Source organism: Equus quagga, chromosome 2, assembly GCF_021613505.1.
Source record: "Equus quagga isolate Etosha38 chromosome 2, UCLA_HA_Equagga_1.0, whole genome shotgun sequence".
In the NCBI taxonomy this organism is placed as follows: Eukaryota; Metazoa; Chordata; class Mammalia; order Perissodactyla; family Equidae; genus Equus; species Equus quagga.
The window spans coordinates 166,910,559-166,933,212 of NC_060268.1; the positions used below are offsets into that span (position 1 = coordinate 166,910,559).

Below are 22,654 nucleotides of genomic sequence, written 5' to 3' on the forward strand. Positions count from 1 at the left end.
TGGACCTACCACTGCTTATCAAGCCATGCTGTGGCAGGCATCCCATATATAAAATAAAGGAAGATGGGCACAGATGTTAGCTCAGCAACAATATTCCTCAAAAAAAACCCCCAAAAAACCAATGACATAGTTATCAATTTTTAGAAATTAGAAGAATTCAAGATTTCTGGCTTCTTTTGAAAACGCTAACACTCTGGCCACAGGCCCACATTCCTACAGGGCAAGGATGCTGATGCTGCGTGGAGCCATCCCCTTTAGATGGGGCCTGTACTCTCCAGTTCACCACAGTCTCCACCACTCCCTATTGCTCCCCATCCTGAAGCTAAGTGTTAATTGCCTTTCATCACCATCCTCAGGCTGTTTGCCTTGCATCTTCCCATTCAGCTCATTTCAGATTACCTGCTTGCCCCACCCTTCCCCTTGTAGGCATCTCATTAACCTATTATTGCCATTACTTCTGTCCTTGCTGCTTGCCACCAGTTCCCCTGGGGCAACCAGAGCCCCAGAGCTGCCCTCCCAAAGTTACTTCCCACTCTGCTTCCACTTGAGGCTGCCATGCACACAAGCAGTTTACTCTCAGTTCCTTGAAAATGCATTGTCCCCCACCCCCTACCTCTGGGCCTGTGCTCTCGACATTTCCCCCGTGTGCATGCTCTTCTTATTTTTTCTCTAGCAGCTAAATTTTAGCCTCACTATTAGTTTTTTAATGCTGCCATCCAATTTACTGTACTTAGCGGCTTAAGCAACACAAATGTATTCTTTTCGGTTCTGTAGGTCAGGTAGCCAACGTGAGTCTCAGCGGGCTAAAAGCAAGGTGTCGGCAGGACTGCACTCCCTGCTGGTCCCCGTCTTTTTTTTTTGCTGGCCATCAGCTGCAGGCCGTTTCTCAGGTTCCAGAGGCCATGCATATTCTTGGTCCTCCTTCTCCATCTTCAAAGTCTGGTCTCTCCCACCCTTTGAAATCTCTTTCTTCTTCTGTTTCGTCCTTCTGATCCAGCTAGGAACAATTTTCTGCTTTTAAGGACTCATGTCTCTAAGAAATTGAGCTCACCAGATAATCCAAGACCATCTTTCCTTCCCAAGGTCCACTCTCTTAATCGCATCTGTAAAGTCCCTTTTGCCATGTAAGGTCACACATTCACAGGTTCTGAAGGACTAGGCCACGGGCAACTTTGGCGGCCATTATTCTATCTGTCTCTCTTTCTATTCCATTCTTTCTATTCTGTTCTATGCTATTCTGTTCTATTCTATGCTATGCTATTCATTATCACATTCCCTTAGAAGCCCAATTCAAGTCTGACATGTTCCAAAAAGTTCTGTTTAACCATTTCTCTTCTAAACTACTGTGCTGTGTGACCTTGGGAGAGTCACTTGATCCCACCGTTTCTCGTTTCCATTGGGTGCAGTGGTGTGCTGGTGAATGTTTAGCAGCTGGCCCTCCAGAGTGGGGGAGAAGCCCTGATCTATAGCATTTGCCAATTTCTATGATATAAATAGTCCCACATGGTTGATTTCAAGCTACCAATATGATGTTCCTGACTAGCATTGGGAAGAGATGTGTAAAATCAGCTCTTGCAAGTTAGCACGAGCCAGCTCAAGCACTCCACTGCTTGTGTGTAAAATGAGGACTTGACTAGTTTATCCAAATATCATAATCAGCTAGTGATCATCAATGATTTCTCAAAAACTGGGAGACTTCTGATAGCTCTCTTTGTAAGTGTGTGTCTCTCTGGGGATGGTGCCGTCTCCAGTGTAAATGTTTGAGAGAGACGTCTGTGAATAACATATCAGAGAGCTGGTTTCGTGAGACAGGGCTGGAAGAAAGAGACCCAGAGACCCAGAGACCTCTGGGGTCTCTTGGCCTCAATGTGATCACAAAGTGCCAAATCCAACCATGAAATGAGCTTGGCTTTAAGAAAATATACGATTTTTCTAGAAGCTAATTCAGATGTACAATGGTTTGTGTTATGCTTTCCTTGGGTACACATAATCAAGTGGAGGAATCAAATGAAGAATGAACGGTTCTTCAGAAAAGAACCGTTAGGATGTTATATAAAGTACATTAATAATTTTCTCTTGTAATAGGTGCATTCATTTGTGGTTGTTGAATTTCTTGCTTTGAGGCAGCCCAGGAAAATAATAGCTGCATTTATTGAGTACTTACTATATGCAGGGTACTATGCAAAGATCTTCCACATATTACCTAATTCAATTGGCCTTGTTGGTTCCAACTGGTTGAATAACCAACCAGTCCCAGGTCATTGGGCTAGAAAATGGGGGCACTGGGATGCAGACCCCGAACTCCCAGCTCTGCTGTTCCGGCGTGTGAACACCAGGCCTCAAGACCAGCTGGCAGCCGAGATCTGTGTGGGAGCCAGTGGGCGGGGTCAGCTGGAGCCGGAACCAGCAGGAACATGAGTATTGACAGGCAAGGGTGGCCTGTTTCTGAAAGAATCAATTCCCATGGGCCCATCGACAAGTGCTCCCTTTATTTATTTGCTCTTGCTGCCGCTTCTATTTACTCGGCTCCAAGGCTGGAAGTCAAGGATGACGGCTGAGTAGACTCAGGCTGGATTCGGGGACCTGCCATCTTGAGAGGGCGCCATCGCTTGTTTCTAATCACGCCTTCATCCCTCTTTCCTCTTCCTTTTCTCCCTTCCGAGACCCCTGCTATCTCACAGACCCCTAAGGTGACAGTTACACATCCATTTCATTCTGCAAACTGTTATTGAGCACCCACTGTGTGCCATGGGCTGGAAATCCGAAGATGAATGAATCACAGTCTCAACCCCAAAGTGTCCCCAGGAGTGACTCGCCAAGGTCTTAAGGTCATAAATGCGGAGGATGCCACAGGAGTCCTTAGACAGCAAACTCCCACTTCTAGGAGAAGAAAGCTTCCCCCAGGAGGACCCACCAGCTGAGCTGTTAAAGGGAGAAGGGTGGGGTTCTCCCCGCAGCAGACGTGGGAGAAGACTTTCTGGCGGGGGAGCGTTTAGGATGTTGGTCAGGGAAGTGCGGTATAGTTGGGTATAAAGTTGGTGGGGAGAGGAGAACGCAGAAGTCGCCAGGCGCCAGCTTAGCAGGGCATCCTATGTCTCTCTAATCGGCCTGGACTTTGTCCTGCAGGCAGTGAGGCACCATTGATGAGTTCTAAGTGGCTGAGTGATACAACCAGATTGGCATTTTAGAAGATGGCTCAGCTGGCACAGTGAAGGTGGGTTTGAGGGCAGGGCTGAGAAACTAGAGGCTACTGCAAAGGTCCGGGCAGGGATGTTGAGGGCCCAGGCCATAAGCGTAGTGGTGAGGGTGGGGCTGAGAGGACAGATGTGAAAGATCTTTGGTGGGTGCACACACAGACTGACACACTCATGTGCGTCCTTTGCAAGGACCCTTGCCCAGGGGTGGCCTAGGTCTGGAAGTCGGAAGAAGCACATTCCACAGACCCCAGCAGATGGGAAGGGGGGAAATGAACTCTGGAGAAAGGGGGCTATTTAAGACAAAGTCACCTGTCCCCAGGCCAACTGATAAGCACTGACTGCGCAAACAATTGCAGAAATGGCTGCTAGGGCAAGGCCCGGTGACAGCACACAAATCGATAGTCAACAGTTCAGGGAAGAGGGAGATCAGCATGAGCGAGGGAAGAACCAGCCCTCCATTGGGAGGGCGCTGGGTTTAGGAAGCCTTCCAGCCCTCCAGCACCACATTGGCAACCTCGGCAAATGAACCACATTTTACAGTTGGGGAAACTGAGGCTCGGGGAAGTTGCTGATTTGCCCAGGGTACCGAGCTGATACAAGAGGAAGCTAGAACAAAACCCCCATCTCTGGAGACCAAGTTTAGCTTCTGGCCACACTGTCCCGACTTCCTCTTCTCAAATTCTGTGACGCATGTTGTCCGTTCCACGCGATCTAACACTTGACTTGTCTAACAATTGACACTGGTCTAATTGTGTCATAGGGTAGTAGTGGCTTTGCATTTGAGGGCCGGGCGACATGGCAGGAGCTATTCTAAATGCTTATACGCTGTGAGCTGACCTAGGCCAGTTGGTTCACTGAACACTGTCAGGCTCTTTGGGAAATAGCAGCGCTCTCTGCTAATTAGAGGAGGATGGGAGACACAGTGCCCCGCTCAACCTGCTGCCTGGCGGCATTACAATATGAGTAGTTCTGCCACATGGACAAAGAGGCCTACAATCTCTCACGTGTGGGGCCCTGTGCGTCCCCATGCGCGGCCTGTTCAGGCACTCTGACGCTGATCGCAGGGAAGCGTCACTGCAATCACAGCTCAATGGCAGGGTCCGCCGGCCTTCTGGGTGGACCAGGAGTCAGAAGCAAGACCAACAGGAAGTCTAGACCCAGAAATCTTCTCTGAAGGTGTTGGCGACCGGCTTCACCAGATTCTTTTCTTTTGTTTATGCCCAGGCGAAGACACCTGCTTGGTCATTTCACTCAACCATCTATCTTGACTACTGCTCATTTCATCCACAAAAATCTATTTTTTAACACCCTTTATGCTAATAACTGGGCCCTAGGTGCCGCTTTAGACATAGTATTTGAGGCTCCTACATAGACACTCAGGAAGGGACTCATTTCACAAGGGCTCTGTGCTGGCATAGGTCCAAGCACTTTGCACTTAATATGTCACAACCCATTTAATTGTCATGACAACCCTATGAAGTACATACTGACATTGTCCTCATGTCCCAAATGAGGAAACTGAGTCACAGGGAAGTTAAGGGCTGCTTCCCCAGATGGGGTGAGAGAGCCTTGAAAGTAGAGACTGCAGGTGTGGTCTGTCCTCCACTCTCCATCCACATTGCCCAGCCCAGTGCTGGGCAAATGATAACTATGTGTTGGCAATCATCACCAATACGGTGATTGGTTTTACCGAATGGTCAGAGGCTGGAGGGTGTGATTAAGCCTGAGCGGTGGCTGAGAGCTATCCTGTAACCACACATGGAACCCATGCTGCACCGACCATTCTTCGCACGTGCCTTCCTCCAATTCCCACGCATCCCGTGTGGCTCAGCGTTGGCCTCAGCAAGGACCTGTTTGCATAGATGTCTGTAGATTTTCCTACTTGGTCTTCCCTCAGGGGAAGAAGGTTCTTATGCATCTTAGGATGTCATGGTACCCAGCATTCAATGAGTTATCCTAAAATGAGTGAAAGAAAGCATGATTTAGGGAGAGACATCACACAGCTGTGTGTGTGTTGTTTCCACTCTCGTCTAACTCCTTTTACAAAAATTTGCTCCATTGATTACCATGCCAATTTGGAGAAAGGGGTAGTTTCTATAGTAAATTAAAAATAAACCAAGAAATGGAATAGAAAAAGGTAGAAAGATAACACAAATCGAATACCTACTGTGTGCCAGCACTTTCACATATATAAGCTCACTTAATCACACAAAACTTATTTAAGGCAGGCTCAGAGAGGTTAAGCAACTTGTCCAAGGTCACACAGCAAGCAAAAGGCTTTGCCACTGGTTCTGTCTGGTGCCAACTCAGGCTGCTGCCACCACACTGCAGAGAGAGCAAGCAAATATGCTTAGGAAAGATGTCAATGGCAGGCGATGTCTAGAAGAAGTACATTTTAGAGAGATGCCCAGAGGTCTGCCTTGCCCAAAAGAGAAAAGCTTTTGAAAACATCACAGCACACTCTATATAGAAAGCTGACAAGTCTAAACAGAAAGGGGCACCCAAATCTCAAGATCCCTCCTTTCTTTCAGGTTTTCTGTTACATCGAAGGGAGGGCGAGAAACTTTCCAACATTCAAAATGTATGCAGAATTTTATTCAAAAATGTTTAATAAATCAAAGATGCACTTAGAACAGGAAGCGTCACACAGCCCAGGTGATAGCTCTTTGTGAGGCTGCAGATCCAAGGGGCGGACGTGTGTTTCTGTACAACTGATTGATGGGATGGGAGAGATCAGGAAAAAAATACACCCTCTGCCATAGACAACCACGGAACAGAGGAAATTTAAAATGCGAGAGGGAAGATTGAAGCTCCACTGAAAGATTAAAGAAAAGAAAGAAGTACAAATAGGCAGATCAATTATCGTGTGAAGATGCTGAGGTGTTTAATTCGTATTGGGCTGTGCTGCATCTGGAGGTTACTGGTTGTACTGCTTCGATGGTTCTTACATCTTTCTAAACGTCATGGATTACAGGGGTCAGAACCACCAATGCCCAAAGGCCAGGGTTCGTTTTGGCAAGAGGGAGGCACCTCTGAATTTGGAGTCTGTGGCTTGGCTGGGAGCCCTTTCCAAGGGAGCGGCTTCTGTCATCTGATCAAATGTGGCTGTCACTGGCCCTTCCTCCATCTGTGTAACCATCATCCATCCATCCATCTATCCATCCATCCATCCATCCATCCATCTATACATCCATCCATCCATCCATCCATCCATCCAACAAATATTTATTGACACTCCATACCAGATCCTGAGCTAGAGGATAAGGGTATAGCAGTGAACGTGGCAGAAAAGGTCCCTGGGCTCATGGAGAACACTGCGTGATTGTGAAGGGCCCATGATGAGCCTGAAGAAGTAAGCAGAGGCCAAATCAAGAAAGGCCTTGATAAGAATTTGGAGTTTTATTCCAAGTGCAAAGGGAAGATATCCAAGAGTTTTAAGCAGGAGCATGACATAATCTGATGAGGTTTTTATATGATAAACTGGATGGTGTAGAATGGATTCAACAGGAGGCAAGAGTAAAACAGACAGAGCACTGAGGGCTCTATTGCAGGAGTCTAGGAGGGAGATGATGCGGGCTTGGTCTAGAGTGGGGGCAGCAGAAATGGAAGGTGCTGGAAGGATTTGAGATACATTCTGGAGGTAGAAGCATGCCTATGATTTGTGTTTGGGGAGGGGAAGCAGAGGCAGAGCCAACAATGACTTCCAGGTTTTCAACTTGAAGCCGCATCTATACTGATGTCATTTTCTTTCTGTTTTTTTGGGGGGAGGAGGAAGATTAGCCCTGAGCTAACATCTGCTGCCAATCTTCCTCTTTTTGCTGAGGAAGACTGGCCCTGAGCTAACATCAGTGCCCATCTTCCTCTATTTTATATGTGGGACGCCTACCACAGCATGGCTTTTGCCAAGCGGTGCCATGTGCGCACCCGGGATCCGAACCGGTGACCCTGGGGCCGCCGAAGTGGAGTGTCCGCACTTAACCACTGCACCAGCTGGCCGGCCCCCGTGATGTCATTTTTTAAGGTGAAGAGGACTGGAAGAGGCCATTCATTCCTCCTATCCTCCAACTGTCAGGAGGATGCCGGGATTTCTTGAACACCTGCTGTGTACTGGACACTCAACACCTGCTTCTGAGAAAATGAAAAGAATCTGCATCTTGGGTTCATCCAGACTCCTGGCTCAGCCTGATAGATAGGTACCCTTCTTCTGGCCATGCTGAGGGACAACATGGAATTCAGGATCGCCAGTGTGTCAGTGGGGTCCCCATCCTGTTTACCCAACTCCAACCTATGTTCGTCAGATCATAAGGTTTTTTAAAAATCAAAATTGACCTGGAATTGATCATAGAAAAAAAGAAACCTTTATTTTTTCTGTAAAACTGGCTTACATATGATGAAAATCATGCCAAATGATCAGGATTTTTTTTTTCCTTTGGCCAACAGGGAGCTTAGCTATAAATCTGTAGCTCAGCTTAATAACTGCATAGAGTTTATGGTTTCCATAATGGCATTCTGGTTTTCTCCTTGATATTGATTACCCCAACTCAACATGTGTCTTCGTCTGCCTCATGGACCCGGTTCAGCCTGGCCATGTTTGTCACTCCAGCCGTCTCTGATTGGACCAAGGATAGACTGGGGATGCTCATCCAAAACTTGGCTGAGCCATTCAGGTTTCCTGAGTTGGATATTTGAACTAAGGGGTGTGGAATAAATTTCCATTCAATAGTTGTGGCAGATGCTATAGTGTGCCACCAGCTCTCCTATTCTCAAATGAGGCCCTTTTTCTCTCAGCTGCCAGGTGATGGCTACTGCAGGTTCTCAGCTGAGTGCCTCTCTGAAGATTAACACTTAACCAGAGTTGCCTTGTCCAAAGTCATGCCCCTTCCACTGGGATAGCCCATATCCAGTGACGTGATGATCCTAGTACAAAGGCCCAGCTCCCTTGGCTCTTGTCAGGACAACACTGAGGGGCTTCCCAGCTCTGGAACTCTCTGTGGGATGGGCCTCTGTTGTGACTGCATTGCAGCCCAGCTTCTCCCGTTGTCCAGTCCTGCTTCCCTCACTCCCCCATGGGTATTGATCCTAAGAGCTCTCCCCACTAAGCTTCCTGCCCACAAATCTCAACACCTCTATCTGTTTCCTGGGAAACCCAGCCTAAAAAAATAGTGGCTGCTTCTGCTGGAGGACATGATTTCTTTACTAAACACTGGGCACATTGCCACCCTAATAATAAGTAATAGTAAGGACAAAGACAACACAGAAATTGGCCAGGCGATGGGCAATCTTTGCTATTAGACATCTGTTTTCTTCAGTAACTTCCTGGGGGCTTGGGGTAAATGGTAAAACCATTACCCCAAGACCCTAGAGTCCATGCAGTAGAATGGGAAGAGCACTGGACTTGAAGTCAGACTTCAAATCCTGGCCCTGTCTCAGGCAGTGTGACCTTGGGCAACTTATTTAATGTCTCTGAGCCTGGGTTTCTTTAACTGTGAAAGGGGTCAAATCACCTTGCAGGCAAGTTATAAAGACTATAGCTTCTCAGGACCATAAAAGCACCTGGAACATAGAAGCTGCTCCATAAATGCTGCCTTCCTTTCACAATCCTCGGGGGCATCCCAGTATCTTCAATGGGATGTGCAGTACCAACGAGCTTACAAAGAATATGAACACACTGAACCACACTGGGGGCTTGGGGCAGAGTGGGAAAGGTCACCTGCCCCATGCCAAGTTAACAAGGCATCTCCCCAGCTCCTTTCCCCCTGGAAGTTAATGGATCAGGCAGGGGCCTCTGGGAACACCAGGAAGGAGAAATGACGCTTCCCGCAGGAGGTCTTCTCTGATTAGGGATGACTTTAAGAATTTAGCCAAAGACCAGTCACGTGACCATGAGTGAGGATCGTCCGGAGACCGTAAGTCCACAAGGCTGGCACCTGGTCTGTCTTCTTTATTCTCTACAGCACTGTCTGGCACACAGTAGGTGCTCAATAAATACTTGTGGAATGAATGACAAATGAGCTTTAGTCCCCCACCCCACAAAGAGGTTCTGATGATTCTGGGGTTGGGGGGACATAATTTCCGGACAAACACTCTGAGGGTGGCAGTGTCGCCTCAGTCCAGGCCCCCTCCATGTTTTCCTGCATGTCTCCCTGTTCTCCAGGGCTCCTCAAGTTGTGCAATGCTTTGGCTGCATCTGCGTTGCTTTCTCCTAGAACAGTGATCCGCAAACTGTGGCCCTATTTTTCTAAATTCGATTTCGGTGGGACAGAGCCAATATGTTACAAAGCACATATGTGCACATCATACAATATGTACAAACACCCATTGGTATAAATATTGCCTGTGGTTGCTTTTGTGTTAAAACAGCAGGGTTGAGTAGTTGCCACAGAAACTGTATGGCCAGAAAAAAACTAAAATTTTTATTGTCTGGCCCTTTCAGAAAAACTTTGCTGACCTCTGTTCTAGAGAGAACAAATGAGAGAAGGCTTCCCCCAGGAAGGTGTTCATTCCTTCTCTGGGTTGGACCTTGGACTCACCGGGCTCAAGTCGCTTTCAGCTCTGAGGGCCTAGGGGCTCAGCAAGAACCATTCCATGAGAAGACTTTACTGATGCCAAGGCCAGTGGGTTTTGCAAAGTTCTTCTCTATGCCAGCTGCTGCACTGAGCACCTTACGTTCACGCTCTCACGTACACCTCTCCGTAACGCCGTGAAGTGGAAACTATATTATCCCTGTTTTACCGATGAGGAAACTGAGGCCCAGAGAGAGTAAATGACTGGCCCAAAGTCACACAGCAGGCATATGGCAGAGCTGGAGTTCACTCCAGGTCTGTTTTGAGTCCAAGCTGCTGCTCTTAGACACCTGTCTCTGCTGCCTCCTGATAGTGAAGACCTAGAGGGAAGAAGACGTTATTACTCTGGGAATACAAACAAACACGAAACAGGCTGGTTCAGGCCCTAACCCGGTACATCAAAGCTCTGGCAAGAGCAGTGTGAGAAAGAATCAGCCCGCTAGGGGACCAGAGTCCCAAGCCACCGGAGGCAGGACAGGGGCTCTCCCCAGTGGCATGTAACCCAACTCGTGAGAAAATATCACTCAGAACTTGGAGACAATAGACTGACGATAACATCTGAACCCCCCACCGGGATGAGAGCAACAGGCTTGTATTTGAATTTGAAAATCAGAGATGCCAGGTTCCAACTCCCCAGATAAAGACATATGACGTGATAAGCCAGCCCTATTGTCCTCCTAAATTAAAAGGATTAGCATCTTTTAGAGCATTCTCTCCTTTAGGCTACGTGCAGAAATTTATTCAATTTCACATTGCAGTGATGACAGAACATTAGGGAAATGAGAGACAATATGTAGGACGCCTGTGGTTATTACACAAAGAGCAAAATCGTTCACTTTTTGCTTGTGATAAAAGGAAGATTACATGTCAGGGAAATTCATCTGGTTTGAAAAGATGAACAGCCAACTCACCGGGGTCACTTCCTGTTGACACAGGAAGAAAAGCTTCCGGTTTGTTTTCTGGGAATCTCACGAGTTCACACAAGGCCGTGGAGGGGAAAAGAGATGCCGAGGTCATGTGAGTGGTTCAGTGATGTGACTTGCCTGCAGTTTTCACTTCTACTTTTCACTGTCTATGCAGATGCTCCGAAGCCTCCAGCTTTGAATCGGGAAAACAGCAAATTCCTCGTCTTCAGCCCTTGTTCTGTGATCAGACAACCATCAACAGTGTCCTCAGCACCACACTGACGAGCCACCCAGCCACCATCACTCCCAGGGCTACCTCTCAGTCTATGGAAACCTCTCACCCACCAAGATTTCTGTTCCATTATTTGTTTCATTCTTTTTCACACTTATCACTAACTAAAATTAACTTGCTTACTTTTTCAGTGTCCGCCTATCTTCCCCCAACCAGGATGCGTCCTCCTTAAGAGCGAAGTTCGTGTCTGCCTCCTCCACCCCTGCATTGCCAACGCCCGGCTCACAGCAGATCATCGGTGAATGTGATGAATATTAAATAGTGTTCATGAATAAATTGAAGTGTATTTGAAATTTTACAAATACTGTTTACAAATAATGTTTGGGCTGAGATCTGAACGATGCATGAACTAGGTGAGTTAAGGAACTTGCTAAAGAGTGAACAGGGTTAGAGTTAAGAACAGAGTAAGAGGTGGAGTGAATATTATGGGGAGGGTAGGATGAGGTTAGAGAAGAGCACTAGTCTCTATATTAGTCCCAGAAAGGTGGACTAGCGTGTCCATGTGTTATAGGGTCAGGTGGATGTTGACCAGGGGTGACTTGATGGCTGCCTGAAACAGGGTGGGGACAAAGTAAGTGGAGAAAAGAAAAAAAATTGGGAATTATTTAGGAGATAAAATGTCAGGATGTGGTTTGTCCTTCAAGGGTCATCTTGTGGCTGGGGCATTGACTTTGGCCTTCTCCTGGGCTGGTACCTGTGGGGACCTCCATGGCTAGCCACCTGGCTGCCATAAATGGAAGCAGCCCCTGAGCAGTCGGAGTGTGTGTGACAAATACGGATGGCAGATGGGCGAGCAGAAGGCCCAGGTGAGCACCCGCCTCAGTTGGCAGCAGGGTGTCAGCACCTGGAGTTAGGACTCAGGCGGGCGGATTCCTGGAGCCCGTGCATAGATTACCGTGGGCAGTCAGCTGTTTACAGTGCTCAGGATGATGCCTATGAAAGAGATCAATTATGTCCACGAGAACCCACACGTGCTAGGTAACCATCGCTTGATGTAGCCCTCCCTGCAACCAGGGTAGCTAAATAAGGAACGTGAGAAACAACCGGCCCCAAATATGAGCATCACATTTTTCCCCCTCTTGATCAAAGAGAGACTCCAGTGAAAAGGAAAAAAAATGATTAAAAAATAAAGACCTTACGTAATGAAATTTAAAAGAAAACTTTTGAAGCCGACAAGGAACCATGGGCAACGCTTCAAAGGGCCCAGAATCAATGTTTGTCAATAGCAGTTTTGCATCCTTTAATTTATCTTTCATGAATATAAAGTGTGATGTTAGCAGAAGCCCATCCGTGCCTTAATTCTGTTTGAGATTTGATGAATCAGAACTCTATCACCACTCTGTCCTAATCAGCATGGCAATGGCCTGTGGCAGAGGCCTCACCTGATGGAGCTTTCCTCCTGTGGCAGGGACGCTAGTTAACCATCGGGCCTTCTGCACTGAGCATTCGGCAGCCCCCGGGTGCACCCGGGAGCCCGGGGGGTCTTCCTTTCTTTGGAGACTTTCTTCCTAGAAAAGGAACCACCCCGTGACTCAGCCAGCCCCAAAGTTACCATTTGTTTAATCAAGATAGTTGGTTTGCAAAACATTAAACATTAAACAGTATTTGATGCCTAGTTAATAATTTGCATCCTCTTCATTTGTTCCCGAATCCTTGGAGACTGACATTTCCCCCCCCAAAGACATAGACAACAAAAGAAATTGTATTTAGAGCAAAACAAGAGTCCTTAAACGACAAGATGTTTGCCAGAATGCCCGATCTCCACGTTCTGCTGGTAATGGTTCTGGCGGGAAAGGCAGCCTTCGGGGTAAGTGCTCTTTTCAACTGTCTTTAGTTGAGAGACTGAGGGTATTTGGAGGACCAGACCAGCTGGGCCAGGAGGGAGCAGAACTTTGAGTTGTGGAAGGCTCATGTTGCCAAGTTGAATATGTCTTGTCCACAAGAGCTGACGCAGGCCTGTATCGTTGAATGATTGCCTGTATCATTGTATGAAGCCATGCAACTGATTTGAGCCCTGTTGGAGCAGAGTCGCCACGAAGGTCTTCCAACAAAGGGGACTGGCCTGAGCAACTCTGCTAAGGCCGTGGGTCGGGATCCGACACGGGTCTCAGAGACCCCTTTGAGAAGCCGTTGAAAACTCAAACTCTCCCTCTGGACAGGCTGACACACATACCCAGTTTTCCAGCCATTTTGGGCAACACCAGGCTAAGAATCCCCATGCTTTGGCCTCAGGGGAGAATCCTGCTGGCTGCCAGTGATCCTTGTCCTCAGGTTTACTTAGATGGATTAGATTTGGAGAGAAGCTCTATGGGGAGTACTTTCTCTCCCTTTGCCCAGTGACCGCGACTGCAGTGGCTGGGGCAGAAATGGGAGCGGGGCCCAAGGGAGGTCGCGGCGGGCAGGAGAGAGAAGCATCATCACAGGGTCTCTCATGGGGGATGTGAGGCATTTGGGAGCAGATGAATTGTGGAGATGTTGGCTCCTGGTTTGTGCTGTTGTGCTCCAAGAGTGTTAGCCGGATCTCTGAGTGCCTGAGAGGGCCCTCCACAGAATGGGAGCCTCTTGGAGTCCAGACCGGGTGTGGTTGGAGACAGAGTGTGGGTTTTGGAGCCAGCTTTGCATCTCAGCTTTGCCACATTCCAGTTGCAGAATGTCGGGCGGGTAACATAAGCTCTCTGAGCCTCAGTTTCCTCCACGGCAAACAGAGTAAAAGTCTCCCTCTGATTTGAGGACGGTCACAATAGATTAAAAGAGACAATGCGTGTGGCTTTCAATAAATGTCAGCTCTTTTCCCTTAAAATTTCCAGAATGAACAAGCGTTCTCTATAAAAAATCAGAGACTGCGCCCCTTTGTTGGGCGTGTAGAGAACCAGCAGGGGATGAGAACTGAAATAACAGTCAGAACCTCTTTATCTCATTAAATACCTTTGCATTTTATTTCCCGTTTTAGTCCATAGAGCTTTTCCTGCAGGAAGCAGATTAAATTCCAGGTTTTCTGATTAGCGTGCTTTGAAAACAACAGCTCCTCCTCCCCTTTCAGTAAACTGGACTCAGACACTTACCTTAGCTCCATACTAAGCTGCCAACTGACTCATCTCGGAAAGAGTTTTCTTTCCCAACAATGACTTGCGAACGTGTGGTGTGGCTGCAGTTACAAATTGTTATCAAGTGTCCTACATCATTTGATTGCTTGTTGAATGCCTGTGGCCGAGACCCAGCAGAAATACTGCAGGTCTGGGAAAAAGTGGTGGAAATGATCAGAGGCCCACAAAGGGCCCAGAGCAAGTGCCAGTCGGAAGGAATTAGACTCTAAAGTTTGCAGGCAAGGAGAAGAGTTGACGCAGTCTGTTTGAAGTTCACAAAAAGATAATGGTGCCCCCAAAATCCCTTTTTTGCAAGCCCCAGTGAATTTTTAGGGTTAGCGATGAAATTATAAGTCAATGACGGATAAAAGAGAAAATATGAGAGATAGCCTTCAGGCAATGAGCTTAGGCAATTCCGTAGAGAGGATTCAGGGCTTTGGAATGCTTTCTTACCCCAGATGTGCACCAGACAGGTGGTCGGGAAGGCGGCTTGTGTTCCACAGGCAGTACACAGAGATCCTGGGGAAAGTGGCCAACGCGCTCACATGCTTAGGAGAGTTTGGGGCATTGCTGAGGGGGAGGAAGCCACATTGCCAGATGGGCTGGGCAGCCTCTCCCACCCCATGTAGCTAGAAATAATAACCCACTGCTACCACCATTTCTCATTGTGAATGAGAAATGCTGAGTGCCAGGCTCTGTGCTTCCAGAGGATCGGTTCAGCTCCGGAAGGACCCTAAGAAGTAGGTACTGTTATTGCTCCCATTTTACAGCTAAGGAGCTGAGTAACGTGGCCCTAAGTCATACAGCTGGGAAGTGGAAGAGCTGAGTTCTAGACTATGGGCTGGTGTCTAGACGAGGCCTCCTGCCTGGACCCTGGCTAAGGAGGAGATTTCTTCAGTCCATAGGGCTTGAGACTCATGGTCCTTCCTGGAGGAACAGGAGGTTCTTAGACCTGGGGCCCTTTTGCTGGGTGGAGTGTAATGGACTCCATGTGCCTCTGAAATGCAAAGAAAAGCAGACACAGGATCTGTGATCACAACCCATTGGAAAGATGCCTGGATACTCTGCCATGAATTCAGATCATGCAGCAAACCTCCTAATGACACCTCTGTGGGCTCGTCTCTAACTTAGATTTTTATTCATATATCCATGATCCAAAGATACACGGGTCAGATATTATTGCTGTGAACTTCAGGGACTCATTCACAGGGCCTTCCTGGCCTGGTCTAGATTTGTTTTTCCTTACCTGTTGGTTTTGAACACCTGCCCCCAGCATGGCCTTGTATTGTTATCCCTGTTTTATGCTTGAGAATCAAGCCCAGAGATGTTAAACTAACTTCTCAGCCAGGGTCGAGAAGGTCCATCCAACTCCTTGCCCATTACAGGAGACCTGCTCAACTGGATGAGGGACGTGCAATGTCCCCAGACTTAGAAATCTCTTCCTGCTGCGGTTCTTAGGGTGACTTGGGGTGCCACTGGGCTCGGCCATAATGGAATTTGACCTCTTTCGGGGTCAGAAGCCAGAGGACAAGGCTGGTCAGGCCTGCCCTGCTTATCTCGGCCCATCCCCAGAGAGGAGGGAAGACAATGGCTTCTCTCCCCAACAAAGGGCCTTACAAGTAAAATGCTTGTTGCTCTCATTTCTGGGCTTTTTCAACCCTAGAGTTTAAACCCAAGGACTCTAGAACTCTAGAATGCTCCCAGGGCGAGAGCCTCAAAAATATTTGCACAGACTGGAGGTCGCAAATTGGCAGTTTGGGGTACATTCCGCTCACAGCCCAAGTGTTGTTTGGTGGGTAGAAGGTCAGCCTGAAGAGTATTTTAATTTCCTTTTAATTGTTTGGCAACATTTGAAAATCAGCACATTTCACATAAAAATACAGATCCCCAGCTTTTCTTGAAAATCAGACATTCTAGTAACACGGGGTTCACATTGCTGCATGGCACCAAGGAGGGGGGATCCCCTGCTCCCGTTAGGAGAAGAAGCTTAAGCCACTCTGGTCACACAGGTCTCACCATTCTCTACTTCTGACACCCTTTCTGCTTGATAGATGTACATTATCTGCCTGGTTCTATCCTAGAAAGAGAGAAACAGAGAGCAGGACAGAGTCAGAGAGACAGAGACAGACAGAAAGAGACAGTGCAACCTTGTCTGGTTATTCTTCAGAAACATTGTGGATGCTGAAGCATTGGAGCCGACTTTGGATGGTCAAGTAACTGGGCTCAGTGTCTGGTTAATTCGAGCATCAAAATCTGCCCAGCCCTTGGGACCAAAAAGGCCTTTGATGGGAAGATGCCAGCTACCCTTTTCAAAACCTAGATGCTCCAGACTGTCAGAGTCTCTTTCAGGCCTGGGAGACGTCCCTCCCTCAGCTGTAACCCACATGGAATCATATTGAAAAAAGAGGGACTGAATGTCACCACTCCTCCTTATGGATTTTTTTAAAAGAAAATCTGATCCTAAGCACGTGTCCGACTCATTAGCTTCGGCAGGGTACACTGGTATTTAGGGAAATCAGGTCACAGGAAATTGCATGTGTATATAGGCACAGATATATTTATATTTTAAATTCATTAGTGTTCCCTAAATGCAAAAGCAATTCTGCTGTCACAGAGAAACAGCATGGCAGAATATTCGGCAGCCGGGATTTTAAATAAAACATGCTTTTTCTTCATAATTAATATAACAAGGTTTCCTGGCTTAGGACTTTGCAAAGCTCCCAGGAAAAATGGGGGGGGGGGGTGTTGGCGTGACGTGCGTGTGACCCAATAGACAAGTTCCAGGAAGAGTTTGTGCTGAGCGAGCTTTCTTCAATCATCCCACAATTTGAAAAAAAAAAATTCAAACTCACTAACGGCAGTGGCTCATAATCATCATCATAGCAGCAACCACTTATTAAGTTTCTTAAGTCTTTACCATACATCAGGTATTGTGTGTGTTGTATATCATCTCATTTAAAGCTTCCCAACAGCCCTAGGAGTTGGGGACCACTGCCATCCTCATTTTAAAGATAAGAAACTGGGCCGGCCCGGTGGCACAGCAGTTAAGTTTGCACGTTCCACTTCAGCAGCCTGGGTGGGGTTCACCGTTTCGGATCCCAGGTGCAGACCTAAGCATCGCTTGGCAAGCCATGCTGTGGCAGGGGTCCCACATGTAAAGTAGAGGAAGCTGGGCATGGCTGTTAGCTCAGGGCCAGTCTTCCTCAGCAAAAAGAAGAGGATTGGTGGCAGATGTTAGCTCAGGGCTAATCTTCCTCAAAAAAAATAAATAAATAGGATAAGAAACTAAGCTATAGAGAAGTTCAATAATCTGCCCAGATGGCAGTCCTGGGAGGTTACGGAGCTGGGATTCAAACCCAGGCCTGCCCAGTGCTGAGCTCCATGCTCACAACCACCATACCAAGCGCTACCCCAAGATGAACGAGACTGTTCATTGTGGTCCCGAAGGTGTCGGAAGGGGCAGTGGCCTCAGACTCCAGCTCCAGGCGGGAGATCAAGTTTCTCCTACGTGGAGTCTCCTTCAGCAGTCTCTGAAGCTTTCCTTTGTCTCTGAAGCTTTCCTTTTCTACACCAGAAGGATCCAGTCTTGACACATAGCTAACCAAGTAGTTCAGTGCTTTCAAAACCTTGGTCATGGATGAATCCATCTTCAGAAACTTTGACAAAACCAAACTAGTTCCTTAATTCTTTTGTTAAACAGACTCATCTTTTCTCTACCTACATAGCTTTATTTTTAAAGGAAACCGTCACTATTATAAATGGAAAAAGCAAAGAAAACAAAACGATGCCATTGAATTCTGACTGGCTATGGTTGTCACGCTGAGGCTCAGAGCCTGAAGCCAGCTTTCCCTTCGTTTGACGGGAGATTGACAAGGGGCAGAGGGTAGAGACACACCAGCACCCCCCAAGTCTTTCTCTGTGATGGGATTGGAAAGGGTGACAGTAAAAATTGAGAAGGGAATGACCTTCTCACACTGTGTTCTGATGTTATGTCACCCCCTGGCCAGGCACCACCCACTGCAACTTGGGTACCACCAGAGCTTCCCGTGGGAAACACAGAAGCGAGGACAGCTTCAGGAGTAGAGTTGGTTCCCATCAGTGGGAAGGTACTTTTCTGAACCCCTGGGCTGTTTGCTGAGGCCGACTGACTGGTCAAGAAGGTCAGTGTGGCACTTGGTGGGTCTCTGACGCACCCTGCTCTCCTGTTGGTTCATTTGCCTTTCAAAGGGCTTCCAAGAGCATTATCACATCCAGAAACAAGTGTTTGTTTTTATCCAACCTCCTTATCCTGGATGGTCTCCTTCCTAACCTTTAAAGCCCCCAGGTCTGTTTGACACGGGTCCCTGGGATGACCCTTTTGAACCGATATTTCTCACCAAGCGCTTACCTGAAGGTAATCCATTGCAAAGCCTGAGCAGCCAAATCCCCTTGAATAAAGCATTGGCTTGGGTAAGGGAATGCTCACTTTTACAGCTAAGGAGACTGAGGCACAGAGAGATTCAACAACTTGCACAGGAGCAAAGCTAGGCCCACAAGTCTCCTTGGCCAGGAGCTTCATGCCTAAGAGAGGTCTAATCAAAGTGTGACCAAGGGCAGGGTCACCTGGGTACTGGTTGAAAGTGTGTGTTCTGGGCCCACTCCAGACCCACGGAAACACACCCTCTGCAGGTGGTTCCCAGAGATCTGAATTTTTATCAAGCTCTCCAGATAAAAATGGAAATTCCCAGGGTCTACAAATAGGCTCGTCTCTCTGCCCTGCCCCATGTCTGCTTGCCACATGAAGCTGCCGTCCAGCCCTCAGTTGACTGGGCAGGGGTCTGAGTGGGCTCTAAAGCTCTGAGCTTCAGAGCGGGGAAGCTGCACAGGGTCGCTCTGAGCCAGGCACAGGTGACTGGCCTCAGAGCGAGGAGATCTGGCCTCCAGTCCTTCCTCTGCCCCAAACCTCTCATGTCCTTATGGAGCCACTTCACCCCACTGGGCCTTAGCTTCCTCCTCTGTACATGAAGGGTCTAGGCCAGCTCCTCTCCACAGTGCTCCCTGGCTCATCACTGTGGTCCTCTGAACAGCTCCCTCTGGGCTCCCAAGAAGGAAACCACCCACAGGGACCGCTGGCCAGTGCCTTCTCCCTTAGCCTCCAGATTTGCCCATTAGAGCCTTCCATCCTTGCCCTGAGCTTCAGATTAAAGCAAAGCCACAGTGAGCCCACCAATCCTGGGACAGCGTTGGACAGCTCGTGTGCTAAAGCAAGAAGGATGAGATTCCTGCGGCTAAAGAGGACTGAGGGGCACCGCTCCTCACCTATTGGGATGGCTGGAATTTTTAAAAATGAAAAATAACAAGTATCGGTGAGGATGTGGAAAAACTGGGACCCTCATGCTTTGACATTAGGAATGTAAAATGGTGCAGCCACTGTGTAAACGACTATGGAGGGTCTGGAAAAGCTTCTGCAAAGAATTACCACATGACCCAGCAATTCCGCTCCTACGTATATGCCCCAGAGAATGGAAACCAGGAATCCAAACAGAAATTTGTACACCGATGCTCGTAACAGCATTATTCACAATATCCAAAAGATGTAAACAACTCAAGCGTCCAGCATCAGATGAATGGACAAACAAAATATGCTATACAATGGAATCCTATTTAGCCCTAAAAAGGAATGAAATTTTGATATATGCCACAACGTGAATGAACCTTGAAGACATTATTCGCAGTGAAATAAATCAAGTCACAGAAGTACGCATATTGTATGATTCCACTTATATAGGAGGTACCTAGGATAGGAAAATTCATAGAGACGCAAAGTAGAGTAGAGGTTACTAGGGGCTTGGAGGAGGAAGGGAGGGGGAGTTATTACTTAGTGGGTACAGAGTTTATGTTGGAGACGATGAAAACGTCTTGGGTATAGAGAGTGGTGATGGTTAAACAACATTGTGAATTAACGCCACGGAATCATACACTTATAAATGGTTAAAATGAAAAATATTATGTTATTCATATTTTACCACGATCTTTTAAAAAGGACTGAATGGATTTGCACGACTGTTCGTCTCATGGCACTGCTTCTGTTTGCAGCAGGAGAACAGTGTGAGGCAGCAGTTGGCTGGTGACTGGAACACTGACAACCCCCGCCCTCTGTCCCCTGCGCCCCTCACCCGAACCTTGAGCTCTTTGTCCAGCAGTGGAGACTGGCCCCGGGGAACTCTGCACTCCTGTCCCTGCCCTGCCTTCCAGCCCGGCAGCGGCAGCCTCACCTGGCCGTGGTGCGGAGTTCCCTCCTTCCCAGTTCCTTTAGGAGCAATGCAATCCTTCCCCAGGGCCCAGTGACATCTGGTCTACCACCAGGTCGTGGTAGAGCATCCGAGGAGGAGCGATGGCCAGGGTTAGGGTCCCAATCTTCTACCCACAACCTGAGAGATTTTTCTGCTCTTGGCTCATTCTGAGCCAAGCTTCTGGCCCCAAAGGACAGGCCCAGCCCCACCTCTCTCTCCACTGTTTCTCAATTCCCTGAGAATGTTTTCCATCAGCTAACTCCTGGAACTCATCAACTCCGACTTTTAGCCCTTGCCTTGTTGTTTGGTTTTCCAGAAGGTTTAGAATCCTGGAAGGCAGAGGAAGAACCTGAGTTGAAATAATCGCTAGATTAAAGATAGGACAAAATAGATTAGACCTCAATGCTCTCCGCCCCCAAGGAGATTACCCTGTAAATCAGTAAGACTCAGGGATGCAGGATCTTTCTCTGCCCCTCCCCGCCTTCCCCACTGACCAACCTTAGCCTAGAAGACACCAGACCTTGACACATGCTCCCTAGTGACTGGGGAAGTTTACCATCGCCGAGAGCCTGCTCCTAACTGGGGAAGGCCAGAGTCCTGGGCCAGGGATCCACTGAGAAAGCCCGAGTGTGGGGTGGATGGACCAGCAGTTGGATCTACAGGGGTCTCTCTGAATCTATTGCAAAGTGCCTGCCATTGGACGTGTGAAGCAGCTATTTCCAGCCATCCGAGAGGAGCTGAGGCAGTGGTGACGGCATGCTATTAGCCCTGTTGAGACTAGGAATGGAGGTGGTGGAAGAAGCGGGCATGGTTTGCATGCCTCCGCTATCTGGGAGGAGACGTTTGTTGAGATGTCTTTACCACAGTGGACTGGCCGAGGCCCCAGCTGACTTTTGTACCTTCCCCAGCTGTCACTGGGGCCTAGAGGTCCTCTCTGTGTCCTGCCAGGCCTGGGCCAGTCTGGACATCTGGACAGGGCTTTCAAAAAGCTTTCCAAGAACAAAGGCTTGCTCTCTTAACCTAGCTCAGTGCCCTGTCTCTCTTAGGCTTAGGTAGCGATTCTGTTTGCTTGTCCTCCATCCCTTCATGACAGTGTATGCACGCCCTGCTTCCCTCATCCCTCATGGCAGTGGAGACCAGGAACAAGGGCTCTGGGTCAGCCTGGCTCCACTCTACCCCAGCTCCCGTATTTACTTGCTGAGGTACTTTGGGCAATTTACACCCTGAAAACCGGTTTTATCACCTCTAAAATGGACATAATTTTAGTACCTCAACTGTCAAATATTGTGTGCAATAAATGAGACCAAAAGCCTGTGCCACTTTTAGCACAGCCCTTGGCACAGTGTCAGCTCTGAATAAACGTCAGCGGAGATCACAGCTGTCTCCTCCTTCCCCTCCTCCTTCTTCTGCATCAGGGATTTTCCTTTTTGGATTTGCAAGTCCCAGGAGTAGGAGTTCTACCATTTTCCTGTCTCTGGGAAAACTGAATGGAATAAGGGGATGAAAGGAGGTGAACATTGTGCCCCACCCCCTACCACCACCCAGGTTAGTTTCAAGATCCAGATGGGTGGCATACATCACCGCTAGTGGCGTGGCCTGGCCTTTCCCTCCCGGTCCCCCAGATATCCAGCCTGGTGTTTAGACTGCCAGGTTCCACATTCCACCCCAGCCTCTCTCTGTGCACTGACCCAATGATTCGCAAAATGAGTGGGCCTGCTTAGGATCCCTGGGATGCCCTGACATGCAGCCCAGGCTGCACAGCTGCTTCAGATGCCCTGAGAGCCAGTGGAGTCTGAAGGGCTCCCGACCCGGAAGGTCCAGCTTTCACGCTGTTTGGTTTCCCTCTGAGCTCCAGCTGCTGCAAAGGGCACGTCCGCCACCTGCTGGCCACGGGTAGCACAGCACCTGGCTGTCCCTCAGGCCCCAGTCTGGAGCTCAGATTTGGAGCTCTGGCCCAGGCACAGGTCCTGGAGGGCTTTTTCCACACTGGGCCCTGAGGAAAGATGTTCCCCGAAGTCCTCTCTCCTGTTCTGCCCACTTCTCAGGGCCGAGGGTGGCCAGGCACAGCCCAAGTTCAGCTATTTGAACTATTCAGCTCAAACAGGAGAATTCAGGCGGGCATCTCTTCAGGGCTGGGTGAAGACAGACAAAGAAGGACAGGCCCTGCCCTCTAGACCAGCTCGATGGAAGGAAGACAAGGCCGGGCCAAGGGCCAGGACCAAGGCAGAGCTGACTGGCTGCGATGAGGGGAGGCTGAAGGAGGAGTGACATCCATGCTTGGGGCCCTCTCTCACCCCTTCTTTGGCACCGTCCTGACACTCAAGCCCAGAGGAGTCAGCTTC

General features: G+C 48.4%; 1 protein-coding gene across 1 annotated transcript in view; it reads left to right on the forward strand.

Annotated features, from left to right (window-relative positions):
• The first annotated feature begins 12,620 nt into the window (after nt 1-12,620).
• Nucleotides 12,621-22,654, forward strand: part of HABP2 (hyaluronan binding protein 2) — a 34,405-nt gene continuing 24,371 nt past the window's right edge. Inside the window, exon 1 of the mRNA XM_046653494.1 lies at nt 12,621-12,764. Coding sequence (XP_046509450.1) covers nt 12,696-12,764 — 69 coding nt within the window. The 5' untranslated portion in view covers nt 12,621-12,695. The remainder of the gene's footprint in view (nt 12,765-22,654) is intronic.